The sequence below is a fragment of the Ceraceosorus guamensis genome (assembly GCF_003144195.1).
Source record: "Ceraceosorus guamensis strain MCA 4658 unplaced genomic scaffold IE81scaffold_30, whole genome shotgun sequence".
Lineage (NCBI taxonomy): Eukaryota > Fungi > Basidiomycota > Exobasidiomycetes > Ceraceosorales > Ceraceosoraceae > Ceraceosorus > Ceraceosorus guamensis.
In genome coordinates this window covers 98031-113288 of record NW_020290025.1, presented here as the reverse complement: position 1 = coordinate 113288, position 15258 = coordinate 98031, and the positions used below count along the sequence as shown (strand labels likewise).

Sequence of the window (15258 nt, the reverse complement as noted above, 5' to 3'; positions counted from 1 at the left end):
CTCACGCTATCATAGGTGGACATTGAAGCAACGAGCTTCGAAATTCCATTGCATGGCCCGTCCCACATTGTCGCAACTCTATCACCCATTCATCATGTCGGCGCCCATCAGAAATGCGGACGGGACTGCTAACATGCAAGGATTGCAAAACGAAGTGACCAAGCTCAAAGGGTGCGTTTGTTGCCTTTCGGATGACCAAGATCGTCTCGAGTCACTCCTCCCTCTCTCTCTCTCTCTTTCTCCCTTGAGATGAGATACATCTGGCTGATCATGCTTGTCTGCCTCATCCCACCTACTTCGCAGCAAGTATGCTCAAGTGAGTTTGAAGCTAGCATGATTATAAAGGTCCCGCAGTCCACTTGGCTACCTAGCGACTCGGCTCATGGACAGCTGACGCACTTCTTCGCTGCGCTCTCACAGAACGCAAAGAACTTCGAAGCCAACACTGGCAAGCCGATGAACATCTTTGGGACCAGCGAGGAGAAGCCTCAAGCGCACAATGAGGGGCAGCCCATCAAGATCCTGAGCCACGACGAGCGCAAGGCTGCAGCGGCAGGAGAGTCTGGAGGTGACCAGACGACCGGCTCAAAGTGAAGCTTTTGATGTCTTGCACTTCATAAAGCTCGGCGGTTCCGCTGGCACAATCTTGTCGCAATCCTGGCTCGTCAGCATTCTCAACGTGTCCCATCGAGTGACATCAGCACAGGCAGCCGCACTTGCCACGCATGCATGCCACCTTTTACGTTGCGACACTGTACAATATCATGAAACACCAATGGGGAACTATCTTACAGAGGAGAGCAACGTCCATGATCGGCGTCGCGATGCGAATCGGGAAGGCTTCGTACCAGTGATTGGAGAGAGACTTGTGAAGATGTTGAGGAAGTCAAGGGATAGGCGAAGGAAGGCAAATGTGCTCCATTCTCAGAATTTGCAAAGGAGGAATAGAAGATGCCAGAGCCAAAGGTAGTGTGGGCATGAGAAGGTTTCGTGGTGATGAAGGCATGCCTGTGCTCACAGTACAACCCAGTCAGGTTCACCGTCCGCCACTCGAAGAGCTGGCCGTGCGTGCTCGTTTGCTTTGTGGCTGTGCATCCTCGTGCGCAGCCACGGCAGCAGCAGCAGCAGCGACCGCCAAGGACAAGGGATCTTGCGCCGGTGTGGGTGCCGGCGCGGCCATAGCACCTGCAGAGGAGGCGGCCGAGATCAGAAGCATGTGCGCCTGGTCGTAAGTGATGCCGCTCATGGCGGCCAGACTTTCAGCCGCAGAAGCGGATGGTGACGTCAATGCGGAGACATTCGCCATCGACGTCGTCCCGTTGGCTGGCGCAGAGAAAGAGTGCGGGTGATGCCCTACAAGCGAAGGGGATGCGCCATTCATCACGTGCCCCGGGGCAGACGTGCCAAGGCTGTAATCTATCGAAGGGTTGCCAGAGGTTGCACCAGGATTGCTAGCTGCGACCGCTGCGGAAGCCAGCGCAGCAGCTTCGCTCAGACCCCCAAGGCCTCCTGGAAGCGGTGGCACCATATGATTGGCGGAAGACAAACCGGCCAGACCAGATAGGCTCATAGCGGCAGCTTGCTCAGGTGCTAGCGTCATGCTCGCATCCCCGTAATGACCAGGGTTCATGAAAGGCGAGTTGCCAAAATGGCCACCTACCGCCATACCAGCCAAGACCTTGGCCGGTGACTCCATCTCCGACTGACTTTGGGTGCGGCCATGGCCAAAAGCTGACGAGGACATTGGGGTCGCCATGCCGTCGCCGAAACCTGCATTCGGCGGTTGCTGTTGAGCAAAGAGAGCGGCAGATGCAAGCGTCATGGCAGCCTCAGCATCCGATCGGCTTCGATTTCTCGTAGCCGTGTCCTCCTCCTCCTGATTACTCTTCCGCGCCTTGCTCTGGACTTTCGCTGAGGGAGCCGCTCGTTTCGTAGACTTGCGCTTCGGCTTTGCAGCAGATACAGCGGCAGATTGCTCCTCCGCTGCAGTAGGGGGAGCAGCTGCAGCTGCGGGGTCTTGCTTAAGTTGGATCTTCGAGGTCGATTGGTCTGCTCCGGCTTCCTCGTCCGTCCATTGCTTCGAAGAGTCGCCCTCTCCATCTTCGGCGTCAGAGCCGTCCGACTCCTCATCAGACTCGCTCGCACCGTCCTCTCGCTTCTTTCCACTACGAACGGATGGAGGGATTGTGGTTAGCAGACGCGGACCCACGCTGCCTCGAAGCATGATTCGAACTCACGATTTGCTTTGAGGCTTGACGTAGCCTGGCTGGTGACATCTCGCATGGCGGTTGAGCGTTGTTCGGCGTGTAAACTGCTTTCCACATTTCGGATGCTGGCACACGTACGGTCGCCGGCCTGAATGAGTGCGTCGATGCCGCGCAAGCGACGAAGAGTCGGAGAAGCTCTTGCCGCAACCTGGAAACTCGCATCTGTGAGGCCGCTCTCCCGAGTGCACCCGGGAATGCACAGTGAGAGCCGAGCGCTGAAAGGAGAGGGCATCGTACCGTGCGTGAGTTGTCCGGAATGCGGGTAGAGCAATCAGGCGCAATGCACTCACTTGGATGAAACTCTTGCCGCAACCTGGAAATTCGCACGGGTAGGGTCTTTCACCCGTATGTATGCGCTTGTGCCTGGCAAGGTCTGAACGCCTACTGAAGGTTTTCTCGCAATTCTCGCACCGATGCAGTTTCGGACCTCCCGCATCGCTTTCAGCAGTGGGATGAGCTGCAGCGGCGGCTTGAGCTGCTTTAGAGTTGCCAGAGGGCCTAGGTCTCCGAGGAGGCTTGACGTCTTCCTCCTCTTTGATCGCAGTTTGCGAACTGGAAGCTATGGCCGACGCATCTGGCAGGGGCAAGGTGCCGGTATCCACCAGTTGCGCAGGTGCCGAGTAACCTCCTAGGCTCATGTACTGAGAAGACGTTAGAGGTCCGAAGGTGGTGAGTTGTGCGCTGGAAGGTTCCACAGAACCATTTCCGTTGGCACCAGATGCTTCTGCGAAGACGCCGGTAAGATTTGACGATGTCGTGCTGACGACATTGTGGTTGGATTGCAGAAAATGCAGCATAGGCTCGGACGAAACATTGACGTCCAATGCCTGAGATGTCTCTGGACCCGTGCTCTCGGGCGCGCTTGCTAAAGCGCTCCATGGGCTCGCGCCGCTGTCGCGTGTGAGATCTGCACCAGGCGGTCCAAAGCGGGTGTTGTTGCGAGAGACATCGTCGCCAGGGGGACCGAACCTGCTTTCTGAGGGGGCTTGAGGGGAGGGCAAGTGTACGTCTCCTGCTTCTGTCTTGAAGGGCTCGCGCGAAAGTTGCGATGGCGAGAACGGGAGTTCGCCGCCCCTCCGATACGGAGAGCTCGTCAAAGCGCCGGCATGACCTTGACCAGACTTGCTATCAGTAGGTTGGCCTCCCGAGAAGCTGTATGCTGCTGGATTGCTCGGTAGAATGCCTGGAGACGCATACCGTTCGGGTGGCGGAAGCAATCTTGTGCTACGACTAGGGCTATCTCTTCCCTCTTCCGTCTTTCCACCTGCAATGCTCGCGAATGGGAACAGACTGCCTGAACCGCCGATGCTTTGATCGAAGCTGTCTCCGTGGGAGTCTTTGCTTGCGGCGGATGCAAAAGGTGATGCGCGCCTCCCTTCCGGGAACCAAGGCGATGCCTCTCTTTGACCACTTCCATACGTCGATCGGAAGCTTGGCGAAGCGCGGTACAGGCGATCCGGCCGCGGGCTTGATGAATATACATCAGAAAGACGGGGAGAGCCTGACCTCCTAGCGTCATCGCGGATGGCAAGGGTCGGAAATAGGGCTATAGGCGGTCACAAAGGCATTTGAACTTGTGAGCTCGAGTGGCGCGTGCGAGCTTTGCGGCGAGCTCGGAATCGGTGTCACGAGCTCAGGCAGAGGAGCAGGGTAATTGGACCATAATCCACGCCCTGCAACACTCACATTTCGAAGCAGAATCCATCCCGTCATGATCCTTAGACCGCGAAGCCCATTCATCGTTGGAAGTGCCACCGCCGCCGCCGACAGAATCCTCTGTATCACCTTCTCGCGCCCGTTTTCTGCTCCTCTCATCACCCGAAGCATCATCGTCCCTCGCAGATGAAGTAACGGCGCGCATGTTGGACGTCGAAGATCCAGCATGATCGCCAGCCTTGTCGTCTCGCTCAATCATGGGCGAAGAAGGTCTCGAATTGCTCGTGGGATAGTGCAAAGCAGAAGCGGCATCTCGAGCCAAGCTGCTGGTCCTAGGACTACCGATGGATGCTGATCCGAAACGATTGGAAGAGTCGCTCCTGAATGGGGACAGATGGCCGGGTATGTTGCTATGCGATAAGGAAGTTCGTGGACTGTTCAGAGGTGAGGACAAGCCACCTGATCCGCCCGACGCGCCAAAGGCCGCAGAGGAAGGCAGCTTTGGCGACGGTTGTCCTCCTGCCTGGGTGCCCACGAGTATGGGAGGGAGCCGGCTCATGATCGAGCTTCTAAGGTGTCGGAATTATGTCTGTCGAGCGCGAGCACCTGAGGACAACGAGATGGGCCCCGATGGCGCTGGTGTAGACGCCTCTTGTCAGCCGATGCGTTGTCAAGGTCCGCGATCAGATCAGGATGGGTGACAGTAACGCGTCGACACGACTGGCACGCCTGAGCGCCATTCAGTGCCCTCGGACCAGTCTTATCCCACGCTTCAGGTTCACAGTGGAGATCTTGCTAATATCAGAATGTCGCATATGAGGAGGGCAAGGAGGATCATGGAACACGGGCAGAGGTGGAAGGCAGAGAGCTCAGGGTGAAGCGCAGACGAGAAATGGTGCGGTGCCGACACAGCATGAGCATCGTGCAGCCAGCACCGAGCGCGTGCATGGAGCGTGCACGCTCCATCCGGATCAAATTTCAGAGGCCGGTGCACGCGGCACGCGCACGCGCGCGCGAGCGCTTTTGTGTTCGAGAGGCGCGGTGGCAGAATCAATAAATAACGCGTGATGCCTGAGCGCGCGGTCGTGCGCGTGCGCCTGCATGCTGCATGCCCGCGACCTTCATACCTGTCCTTATATAAGTGATGCTTCCTATTGCTGATGCGTGCATGGGCGGCGAGCGAACACGACATTCGACACGACTCAATGAGAAATCCTCATTCAAAATTCAAGATTCAATTGTTCTAATCATTCGTGATATTAGACGCGCAGCTTCGTGACCGCGCTTGGAGAGGCGGCAATTTGAATCGTAATTTAAATGAATTCAGGCGAGCGTTCGTCATGATGTGCATGCTGCTGATGCATGCAGGCAGCGCACACATATATATGCGGTCAAGACATGCATCGGAGGCGCGACAGCGGCTGTAAATGCGCAACACTTGCACGAGTCAGGAGTCATAACCCAATTGAATCAAAATGTGAAATCGCGGTGGGGCTTGATCATGGTTGCAGCTTGCATGGCGAGAGCGAGGATGGCCCCTGCTGCATGCGCACGTTTCAGCGGCCGCGCGGCGTCTCCACCGTTTTGCGCACCCGCAAGACGGCGATTTGACTCAACACTCACGTCTGATCGAGTCTGACACTCGATCGCAGGAGGCTTCGCGCAATCTACCGTGCTATAGCTCTGCTCACTGTCACCCCTTTTCTTCCAAGGATCTTTGGGTCACGATCAAGCATACACGTCGACGCCAAAGCCAAGGCCCGCGTTTCATTCTATTGGTTCGATCAACCCTAACACCGTCACTTGCGTGTTACTGAACATTACAGCGAAACCAATTTCGCCAGCTCAGGTCGATCCTATGCGCTCAAAATCAACAAGAGGCATTCGCAACTTTTTGCTGCGCTCCAGGTTTGAGGGCTGACCCTCGTCTCGGACCCCGCAATAATATGTCCATCGTGGTTGCTCGGTCGTCTACACCAGACGAGCTCAATCACTGAGAGGCGCGTTCAGAGAGGTGTACAAATTATGATATTGCGAGGCGTTACAGCGCGAGGGGCCCCCTTTCGCACACCCACGGAAGATCCCGTTCGGATCTTGGTACTGAGCCTGGACTGTGAGCGAGCATCCACTCATGCTACTCTACGCTCTCGAATTTGGTTGCTTGCGCGCTAGAACCTGTCTGCGAGGAGAAGTCAAGCCCTGATCGTCGAGCTCGTATGCAGTCTTGGAGGGGGACAAGTTTTTCGCTCCCACAACCGCCGCCTTGGCAGCTGTATGCGACAGTCGAGCACGTTTGGCGCTAGCGTTTTCGGAAGATTGCGCAGCAGCGTTTGCTGATGTTGTGCTTCTCTTCTCGCCGTTCGTCGTCTTCCTTGGTGAGGCGTGGTCCGCAAAAGGGTCGTCTTTGCAGGGCGAGCGAGAGGGTGCTCTGCTATGTATCGAAGCGGCCATCATTTGTTGTAGTTGCAACATGCCTCTCTTAGCATTCGGATCTTCCCAGCAGATCCGCGTAGCCTGCGTCTTGCTCTCGTCATAGCTGCCAGCCTCGTGCTGCGCAAAGCGTTGCACCAACTCTTCTGCTCGGCCTTCCGCAGTCTGGGACTTGGATGGCGAAACGCTTCCAGAGTCTACAGAATTGTCTCTGACTCCCTTTTCAGGACTCGTCGATCCATCTCTTCCTGTGCCAGATCCGATCGACGTGGCTCGCTTGCTGCCAGAGCGGGAAGGTGGCCCTTTGCGCGACTTGCTTCTAGAAAGAAGGTCCGCCGAGGTGGGTCGCTTCACCTTTTCCGTCGTGGTGCTTCTCGTCCCATTGAGCAGTCCAGCCAGCTCGTCTGCAGCAAGCTGTCCGACCATGGACTGATTTACCGATTCCCAAGCGATCTGAGTGGCGGTTACAGGGTGCGTCGCTGACACGCTCACATCTGCTTCCATCTGAGGTGCCCTCTTTTGCTCGACTTGTTTTGGCGGATTCATCTGGCCCATCGCCATCGATTGCGTCATCTGCGAGGCCTTGTTCGAGCACTCGCTGGTAGTTCTTCGCACCGTTGTCGCTAGCGAGTCGGGGAGTACTTGGCTGTTTTGCTGCCCGCCACCCGACGACAAAGATGCACCTAGTGGATCGACGATGCCTTCGTCGTACAGTCTACGAACGAATGCCGCGCCGACGATTGGGACACCCCATTCCCGCGCTGCTTTGACTTTCTCGCTGCGTGAGACCTCTGGTCCGCCCTCATCGCTTCCGCAGTACAAATGAGTGTACCTGCCTCTCCCAAAGCTAGAACTGGGAGTTACACCAAGGACTTGCAGTACACGCGAGCTCTGCGAGTCGTCGACGCTGTGTCCGGCTTGAGTGATGGAGATGCGCAAGCCCTTGAGAAGGGCTTGCGGTATGAACGGAGTGCTCGGTCTTGCGAAAGGCGTGGAATCGATCGGCTCCAGCTTGTTGAAGTGGATGCATCGCTCGATCCACCAAATTGTCACCTGCAGTGCATTGGGGGAGGATGATGTAGGGCACTCGGAACTGGAACGACACTCGACCACGCAGTACTGGGCGTGATGCGCCTGCTCGTCGGGTAGCATTCGGCCTCCGTATCGCACAATCTGCTCCGCCACACGCGTGCGGAACTTGGACTCGACTAGATCCAGCGTGAAGCCTAATCCTGCGAAGACTCCTTCACTGCTCGATGAGGCGGCCTCGCCCTGCTGTTGCGGCGAGTGTGCTTCCTGTGGCCCCTTCCGCTTGATCTCTGTCGGAAAGTGCTTCGTCCCCTGGGCTGCTCGAGGCCCCTCCTCCTCCTTGGATTGCTCGCCGTGATCTCCAAATGCATGTTCACGAGATCCTCCTAGAGGGGCTTTGGTCGGCTGAGCATGACCTTCGGGGCCATCGTCGCTAGCTTGGGCGATAATCTTGCGTAGGATGTTGGGATTGTTTGCCTGTTGTGGTGCCCGCTGGATGGACACGCGCTCGTCACCTTCCGTTGACACGTCTTGCGCAACAGATCGAGCTACAGCACTAGCATGGCGCGCCTTGAAGTCCTCAGCTACTCGTGTACGATTTCTGAGCGTGGCATCTATGAACGACCGACGATCGGCAGGTTGCAGTGAGAACTTGCTCAATTCATACCTCGTACTATCCAGGCATCCTGTTGCAGGAGGTCATGTGATTGGTCAGTCCACTATGCATCGAGCTCTCAACGATCTCGAGGCGGGAGCAGCTGACTCACCTCCAACTTCCAGCGAATCCTGCATCCACTCCAGCACGACGCAGTGCATCGCATTTGCGTTGAGCATCTGCGCAGCATCTGGTGCTCCAGTAGGGATCTTCTCGCTCCTGCGAATGTACCTTTCCGCACGGCCCTTGAACTTGAGGACGCTCTTTAGCGTGATGGATTCGGACTTGGCCGTGCTGCTGCAAAGCACGTGAGTGTGTCCGCCAGCTGCCAGATCCGTATCTCTTGGACACTCTGCTCCCGCTCCGATCATCCGTGTTCGGATATCTCTGCGCTCCTCCGCTGTAGATGGATCCGACACCAGAGTGAGCGGCTTGCTTCATTGCGAGCTCGAGCTCAGGAAGACGACTCACCATCGTGAAATCCTGCTAACACCACGTTGAGAGTCGCGAACGTGTCCAGCGCGTATTCGGTAGCCAACTGGAGGTGCAAAAGCAGTGGGCCACGCGAGTGACATGTGAGCACCGACGCATTGATGACATCGGCCATCGCGCCGTGCAGCCACTCCACTCACGCCATCAATATCGACGGGCTCATCATGACACCATCGGCGCTTGACCTCTTCCAGCCATCTGGGCTGCACTATGCGGATCCCAGCATCCACCGCCCTGGTGCACTTTTCGCTCAGCGGCTCGACCGCCAGCAAGAAGTGCGTATTTTCCGGCATATCCGATCGCGCTTCGGCACCGAGATCCCTCGCCATCTGTTGATAGTGGTTCTGCTCGATCGAGTCGGCAAGGTCGTCATGCTGCGTCAGCCAACATGACCGAAGTCGATGACGTGCGTGCGCAGCAGATCGTCATCCCTTCCGTCCCACTTGCTTCTTCTACTTCGCTTGATCATGTGCTCACCTTTTGGTCTCCAAGTCCTGAAAAAGCAATCACAGCTCCTAACAAGGGTTTCTCATTCCAATTCGAGTCTTCGTCCATCTGCTCTGCCCACTGATCAGCTGCCTGTCGCAGGGCTCTGAAATGAGCATCCGCCTCGGCATCATCAGCCTCGGATCTGGATGCCCGCGCACTCTTTGAGCTTCCACTCGCGCCGATATCTGGAGGCGCAGGTCTGAGAATGGCGTTGGGCACTTTGGTGCTCCTATGCGCTCGTGCGCTACGGTTCAATGAACTCATCCTGAGTGTGAGGTGCAGGGACCGCAGATGCCGACAGCAGGAAGGAAGAAGGGGGATGCCGGTGGAAAGTTGCTACTGGCCAAGGGGGTGATTCGTGTGGTGACGCTTGGATGGCCGAATGAAGACTCTCTCTCTCTCTCCAGCGTGTCAGCTCTGTTGCGACTGAAGATGGGGCCGAATAGAGGCTATCGTAGCGATGTCGGGTCCAACAGGTATTGATTGTGCTCGGTCGCGTGAGTCAGGACAGAAGTCATGAAAGATGGCCGCAATTGAGTGATGCAAAGACTCGATCGATCGTTGCTGTTGTCTCGTAAGTCGTAACACTCGTGACTATCGTGACTCTTGTCTTGGAGTTTGTTCCTGCCTCTGCTCATGGGAGCAGCAGCAGCTGCAGCACGCAGCTGCAGCATCATCCCAGCATCAATTAAGCTTTTAATCTGCTGTTGCTTTGATGATGATGGGCTTCACGTTCGATTCAAATTGTGAATTAGGCGCGTCGCGTCGCGCGCGAATCTGCGCGTCTGCTGCCGCCCAGAGAGACATGCGCGCAGAGCAACACGTGAACGTCATCGCGTTCGGCGAGTCACTCAAAAGCCTTAATTCTTGATTGCGAGATCGAAGAATCGGCGAGGAAGCGCTCGATCGATCACACGCGCACGACAGCTGCAGGCTGACAATCATGAATGTGAACGTGAATGATGTGATTGCGCTCGGCAAGCGATCAAGCCGCATTCAGCGCTTCGATCGACACGCTCCCGAAGAGCTTTAATCGCGAGCCAACTTCACCTTCCCCTCCAGAGCCTACATTGCGCTACTGGCTCAGCGACACTCGTGATTCTGATCACATTCGTGACTTTGAATCGTGAATCGTGAATTCGAATCGAATGCATGAGATGCGAGGATCGCTGGCGGTCGAGTGGCACGTGAATACACGTGAGCAAGACAGTAAATGCTCCCACCTCTTGAGCGCGTGGAGGAGATATCGTATGCGATCCATTCATGACAGAATGCGCGCTCAAGTACACATGGGGTAAGAGAGAGAGATGAGTCTCGCGCAGAGCGCCGTTGTGCAGGTGCAAAGCGCAACGAGCACCGGCTTTGCTGCAGTCGGACCTCAAGCAGGGACACCCGCAGGGCGGCTACGCTTCGCCTCGCTGCCTTCGCCGTCTTGGGAGCGTTTGCGAGTTCCGAGCACCGTAGGTGTGCTCTCTTTCGACCTGGATGCTGCTCCTACACCCTCGCCCCTGATCACGCCAAGCGCATTGGCAATCGTGTCTGCGCTCTCGCCGTTCGTGTCGTCCGACACGGCTCCTGCAGCAACGAGGTTCTGCAGCATGGAGATGTACCTGGAAGTGAGAGAACAGATGCTTAGCATCGAGACTAGCACGAGCCAGCACGCTCAAAGTCTCAGTCGACTCACTCTTCGTCCGAGAATCCCATGCCCGCAAGCGGATTATCTGTGCCCTCTTCATCATCACTGCCCTTTTCTTCGGGAGGTGTGTCGGCATTCTGGAAACGACTGACAGCATTAGGTCCATGACCCATGATGGCAGCCCACGGCGAAGGCATAGACGAGGAAGCGGAGTCGGCGGCTCCGCCAAAGTGAGCCGCACTAGCAGCGGTTGCAGAAAGCACCGAAGCGAGCGCATCATCGGGCATGCGAGGCAGACCGAGGGAGTGAGGTATTTCTTCCATCTTTTGCACAGTCTTGAGGTGAATGAGATGTTTCTAACGGAGCGCAGAATTGGTTTAAGCATGATCGTCTCCTCAAGGCGAGGCCTCTTTGATGTACGCCACTCACCTCCAGCATGCTGAGCAAATTTTGCTTGGAAAAGGGCTTCGCCAAGACGTCATCCATGCCACTCTTCATGTAGTCGAGCAAGTGCTCGGGAGCTACATTGCTCGTCATCGAGATAATCGGTGTTCGTGGGTCGAATTGACGGATAAGCGACGTCGCAGATACACCATCCAGATTTGGCATGACCACGTCCATGAGACTACGATGGAAGCAATGAAAGGCCAGAGCAAGCAGTGTGAGCACGCATGATTGGCTGGGCGAGCAAGAGATGCTCTACTCACACGAGGTCGTACTTCTCCAAATTCATCTTGTTGACCGCGTTCACCCCGTCCACAGCAACATCAATGGCGCAACCAAAGACTTGCAGGAACTTGGACGACATCTTTCGGCACACCTCATTGTCGTCCACAACGAGCACCTTTGGAGGTACCGACCAGCCAGGGATGTAGGTGGATCTTCGCACGCGCAGCATATTACTTCCGCCTTCCGAGGGTGTTTCGCCCCTGCTATCCACAGAGGCGCGTCCAGCCTCTGCATTATCTCCCGAGGTCGCACCTGCGCCAAGAGGAGTAGGGACAGTGGAAGCTCGACGATCGACGCGGGGCATGCTCAATGGTAGCTGCTCGAGTTCGGGCACGCTGATGCCGAAAGATGAAGTGCCCTCTGCTCCCGCAGATCCGCTTCGTCTCTCAGCCTGCGGCTCGCCCGGCGACGAGCGCTTCAGCCCCGACAAGAGCGCAGCACCAGGAGACCCGGAGCCATCGCTGGGGAAGGTGCCCGACTCAGCGCGCGGCTGCAAAGTACCGACTGTAAACACCCTGAGTCCTCCGCCGTCTGCTCCTACGTAGTTAGGAGGCTGTCCAACCGCCGCTGAGACTGCATTGAACAAGTCATTGGCGCTAGAGCCACCTGCCTCGTTAGCATCAAAGTGTGGAGGATGGAAAAAGACCGGGGGGCGTTTCTCGCTCGCTTGACCAGTCGCCTGAGGTGTTTTGCCCTTGTCGACAAAGTCAGTCGTGGCCGCTGGTGATCTTGCGACGCTACTCTTCGGTGACAGGGCGCCATTTCCTGACCCATTGTGAGTACTATTGTTGTCTCCGCTGATCAACGAGGCGAGAGTGGCGTGACTAAGCTGACGTCCTCCATTGGACTGGTCATCTGAATTTTGACGTTGCTGGGCATGAATGCGTGCAGACACTTGGTTCATGGCCGCAAATGAATCCCGCGCCAGAGTGGTGTAGGAGGAGATCAGATCCTGAGCCTCATGTGGAGCCATGAATGCGCTGCTTGTCGGTGCGCCTTCGAGCAAAGGCACACCCGGATTACCGTTGCTAGAGCTACTTGGTGTTGCGGACTGCTCCTCTATAGCAGCTCGGCGCGATGACTCTTGCATGAGATACTGAATCAGCTGCTGCATCAATTGATCTTGCTGGAGCATGTTGCGCTGGAAGGTCAGCATCTCTCCAATAACCCCCTGGTACTGCTTCGTCAAGTTGTTCATGTGCGAGGTCATTTGATCTTGCGTAGCTGTCAAGGCAGCAACCTGGTCTTTCAGTTGGCCATAATCTTCGGCTCCCTTGTCTGCGGCATCTGCAGCACCTGGCATAGAAGGGCTGTTGTCCCTGGCAGCCTTCTTACCAGAAGGCAATTTGCGCTTCACATTCTCCAGCAGGTCCTCGCGTCCTCGTTGGAAGTCAGGATGCTTGAAGCCCCACACTTGATCCACGCCCTGGCCATGCTCTCCTGGATTCTTTACTTTGTGAAAGTCGTACTTGTTCAGCTGCCTGACGAAGCTCGCAAAGTTCGAGTGGCGGAAGTGACGAGGTAGAACGTGCTTTGTGAAATCGCTCATGTTCTTGACCAAGAAGCTATCACCAGCAGGCGACCATGAGACGATTGTTGCGTAAGAATTGTCGGTAAGCATACGATAGAGCTTCTTGACAAAGTCTGACGCTCCTTTCTGCACCGCATTCTTTCCTTGCTCGTCATCTGCACCATCCCCATCATCGTCAAGGTCCCCATCCAAGGAATCGCCAAGAGCGCCAGACGAGCCGTATGCTGGCTGGGGAGGTGCTGGTACATGTGGTCGCAATACGGAGGGCAGCTGACCTCCTTGCCAAGCTGCATGAGGATGCGCCACCCCTGCAAAAGGCGCTTGCTGATGGTTGCCGGCAGGGTAGGGCTGCCCACCACTGTGTGGACGGGGAGCGATGTTGCCAGGCACGTGGTGCTGCTGTGGTGGTCCATGTGCAGCGTGAGGCGGGGCTGCGTCGTGCTGCGGAATGGGAGGCGGACCAGCGGCGGGAAAGTAGACATTATTCACCGCGTGCTGATAACTACCGCCCGGCGTCAAGGGCTGACCCTGAGGCGCCAAGGCCGCCCAGCCTTGAGCTTGAGCGGCATTCAAAGGCCCTTGCACATGAGGCTGGGGCCGCGGATGATGCTGCAGTGGTTGTGGCTGCTGTTGCTGAAATTGGCGAGCCGCATAGCTTCGTGGAGAAAGGTGACCTGACTGAGACTGGGGAGAGCCATTGTAGGCCGGAGGGCGATTGGGTGGCTGCGCGTATGAAGGTGCTAGATTCGGATGATGTTGGTGAGCAAAATTGGAACCAGCAGCGGGCGATGGCGTGTTGCTAGGTCCGCCACCCGCGCCGTCGCTCCACAAAGGACGCCCATTACGATGTTGCTGCCCTGGCGCGTGAGGAGCGCCTCCCCTGGCCCCGGACATCACTGCGGTGTGTTATTGAGATCTGATTGCGTCTGTGCGTGCCAAAGATTCGTTCCACGCGAGCAAGCCTCCGTCTACAACCAGTGCTGTCTGTGACAAGAAAAGCTTCGCGGTGTCCATCGGCTTTGCCCCTCGCGACCTGTCCGGTGACCCGCGCGTAGAGATAATCTGACTGGAATTCAGCTGCTGCTGCCTTGACGCGTCAAGAGACTGGTGGGACGATGTCGAAGGTTGGACTTGGATTGGGGCTTCTCTCAGCAGCCAGAGGTGATGATTGTGCTGCAATGTGATCAGCCAAGGGACGAGTTTGGGATGTGAGCGAATCGGTCGCGATTGTTCGGTGGTGGTTGCTTTCACTATCAAGAAATCTCGAAAGTCCAGCATACAGCAGCACGCGATTTGCGATTAGGTCAAATCGTGAATCCGCGACGTAAGTAGTTAGTCACGAGTAGTCACGAGTCACGAGTGTGTGATTGCGCAGCCGCGCACTCGTGCTGCTGCTACTCTGACTGTGACTACTGCTGCTGAATCCTCGTCACTCGCTTGCATTTCGCGGTGATCGCTTGCAGCAGACCGGCAGTAGGCAAGCATCACAGTCACGAGTTGCCGTGGCAAGTGGCCGAATCGAAGGGGTCAAAGTTTGGTGAGGGCGCGGACGGTAGCGTGCACTTGCTTTTTGGTCGTGCGCTGCAGAGAGAGAGAGAGTCACGAGTTGATCGGAGTCTCAAAGGCTTGCATCGACCTGCAGCTGTCAAAGCGACACAGCACAGACGCGCAGGACCCTGCTGCTGCATGCTGGCTGCTGCTGTGCCGACTCCTACTCGTGACTGGATGTGATGTACCGGCAGGTACACGCGGGTGAGTGAGTCTGTTGGCCGCGATCTCGGATGAGCGACGTGCGCATCGCACACCAAGACATCAGCTGCGAGGCGCCTCATTTCACCGAGCCGCAAACGCAGTCAGTCGCAGGATTCACGATTCGAGACGCGCCCAATTGCGCAGCCGTGAGTCTGAGTGGTGAGTCGTGAGCATCTGACCTCCAAACTTCGAGTGCCGTCCGTACCAAAGACCGACCCGCCGTGCACTGTGACTGCTTTCGCTGTTGTAGGCAAGCGATCTCGTGGACGCGATGGTGCTATATAGCCACGTCGCGAATCACGAACGAGTGGTGAACGCAGCCACAGCAGACGTATAGAGCAAACAGCTACGAGCGCAAGTCACGTGCTTAATGTGTACCGTAACTCACAGCAGCAAGTCAACAGTCATTTCAGTCTTCTGTAAGGCGAGCGACGTTGTGCGTAGGACGGCGAGCTTTCCCTGAACCGCTTTCCCTACCAAGCAGAATGGGTGCAGCACAGGAACACATGATGATTTGAACGATGTGCGTCTCCCGGACGCAACATATCACTCAACACTGGATTGGCCCACACGTCTCTGCGAAAGATGCTCT

The 15258-nt window shown here is 56.6% G+C and overlaps 5 protein-coding genes across 5 annotated transcripts; 1 reads left to right on the top strand and 4 right to left on the bottom strand.

The window, feature by feature from the left end:
• The first annotated feature begins 31 nt into the window (after nucleotides 1-31).
• IE81DRAFT_366662 (hypothetical protein) lies at nucleotides 32-966 on the top strand. The gene is made up of 3 exons (XM_025517026.1): nucleotides 32-171; nucleotides 304-316; nucleotides 421-966. The coding sequence occupies exons 1-3, from the start codon at nucleotides 53-55 to the stop codon at nucleotides 592-594; spliced, it is 306 nt and encodes a 101-aa protein (XP_025369540.1). The 5' UTR covers nucleotides 32-52; the 3' UTR covers nucleotides 595-966.
• A 37-nt stretch (nucleotides 967-1003) lies between these two features.
• Nucleotides 1004-2449, bottom strand: IE81DRAFT_134630 (hypothetical protein). The gene has a single exon (XM_025510295.1). The coding sequence runs from the start codon at nucleotides 2222-2224 to the stop codon at nucleotides 1037-1039; it is 1188 nt and encodes a 395-aa protein (XP_025369539.1). The 5' UTR covers nucleotides 2225-2449; the 3' UTR covers nucleotides 1004-1036.
• On the bottom strand, nucleotides 2309-2674 carry IE81DRAFT_272075 (hypothetical protein; the record flags this gene model as incomplete). The annotated part of the gene is made up of 2 exons (XM_025511417.1): nucleotides 2309-2482; nucleotides 2558-2674. Coding segments are annotated over 2 exons (291 nt in total), but the record flags the coding sequence as incomplete, so codon positions are not given.
• Nucleotides 2675-5798: 3124 nt separating this feature from the next.
• IE81DRAFT_134576 (hypothetical protein) lies at nucleotides 5799-9374 on the bottom strand. The gene is made up of 5 exons (XM_025510294.1): nucleotides 9007-9374; nucleotides 8670-8873; nucleotides 8509-8575; nucleotides 8150-8437; nucleotides 5799-8068 (listed from the first exon to the last, which is right to left on the bottom strand). The coding sequence occupies exons 1-5, from the start codon at nucleotides 9280-9282 to the stop codon at nucleotides 6063-6065; spliced, it is 2841 nt and encodes a 946-aa protein (XP_025369537.1). The 5' UTR covers nucleotides 9283-9374; the 3' UTR covers nucleotides 5799-6062.
• Nucleotides 9375-10223: 849 nt separating this feature from the next.
• Nucleotides 10224-14075, bottom strand: IE81DRAFT_134555 (hypothetical protein). Its single transcript, XM_025510293.1, has 4 exons — nucleotides 11362-14075; nucleotides 11084-11279; nucleotides 10703-11010; nucleotides 10224-10628 (listed from the first exon to the last, which is right to left on the bottom strand). Exons 1-4 carry the CDS (start codon nucleotides 13806-13808, stop codon nucleotides 10397-10399), a joined length of 3183 nt encoding a protein of 1060 aa, XP_025369536.1. The 5' UTR covers nucleotides 13809-14075; the 3' UTR covers nucleotides 10224-10396.
• Nucleotides 14076-15258: the final 1183 nt, after the last annotated feature.

Bases quoted from the DNA above. Each gene is read 5' to 3' on its own strand.
- IE81DRAFT_366662 (XM_025517026.1), top strand. From the start codon at position 53: ATGGCCCGTCCCACATTGTCGCAACTCTATCACCCATTCATCATGTCG.
- IE81DRAFT_134555 (XM_025510293.1), bottom strand. From the start codon at position 13,808: ATGTCCGGGGCCAGGGGAGGCGCTCCTCACGCGCCAGGGCAGCAACAT. The intron at 11,011-11,083 runs GTGAGTGGCGTA...GCGCTCCGTTAG, and splicing joins ATTTGCTCAGCATGCTGGAG to AAACATCTCATTCACCTCAA. The intron at 10,629-10,702 runs GTGAGTCGACTG...TCTCACTTCCAG, and splicing joins ATGGGATTCTCGGACGAAGA to GTACATCTCCATGCTGCAGA.
- IE81DRAFT_134576 (XM_025510294.1), bottom strand. From the start codon at position 9,282: ATGAGTTCATTGAACCGTAGCGCACGAGCGCATAGGAGCACCAAAGTG. The intron at 8,576-8,669 runs GTGAGTGGAGTG...TTGCACCTCCAG, and splicing joins AGCCCGTCGATATTGATGGC to TTGGCTACCGAATACGCGCT. The intron at 8,438-8,508 runs GTGAGTCGTCTT...ATCCATCTACAG, and splicing joins GTTAGCAGGATTTCACGATG to CGGAGGAGCGCAGAGATATC.
- IE81DRAFT_134630 (XM_025510295.1), bottom strand. From the start codon at position 2,224: ATGCTTCGAGGCAGCGTGGGTCCGCGTCTGCTAACCACAATCCCTCCA.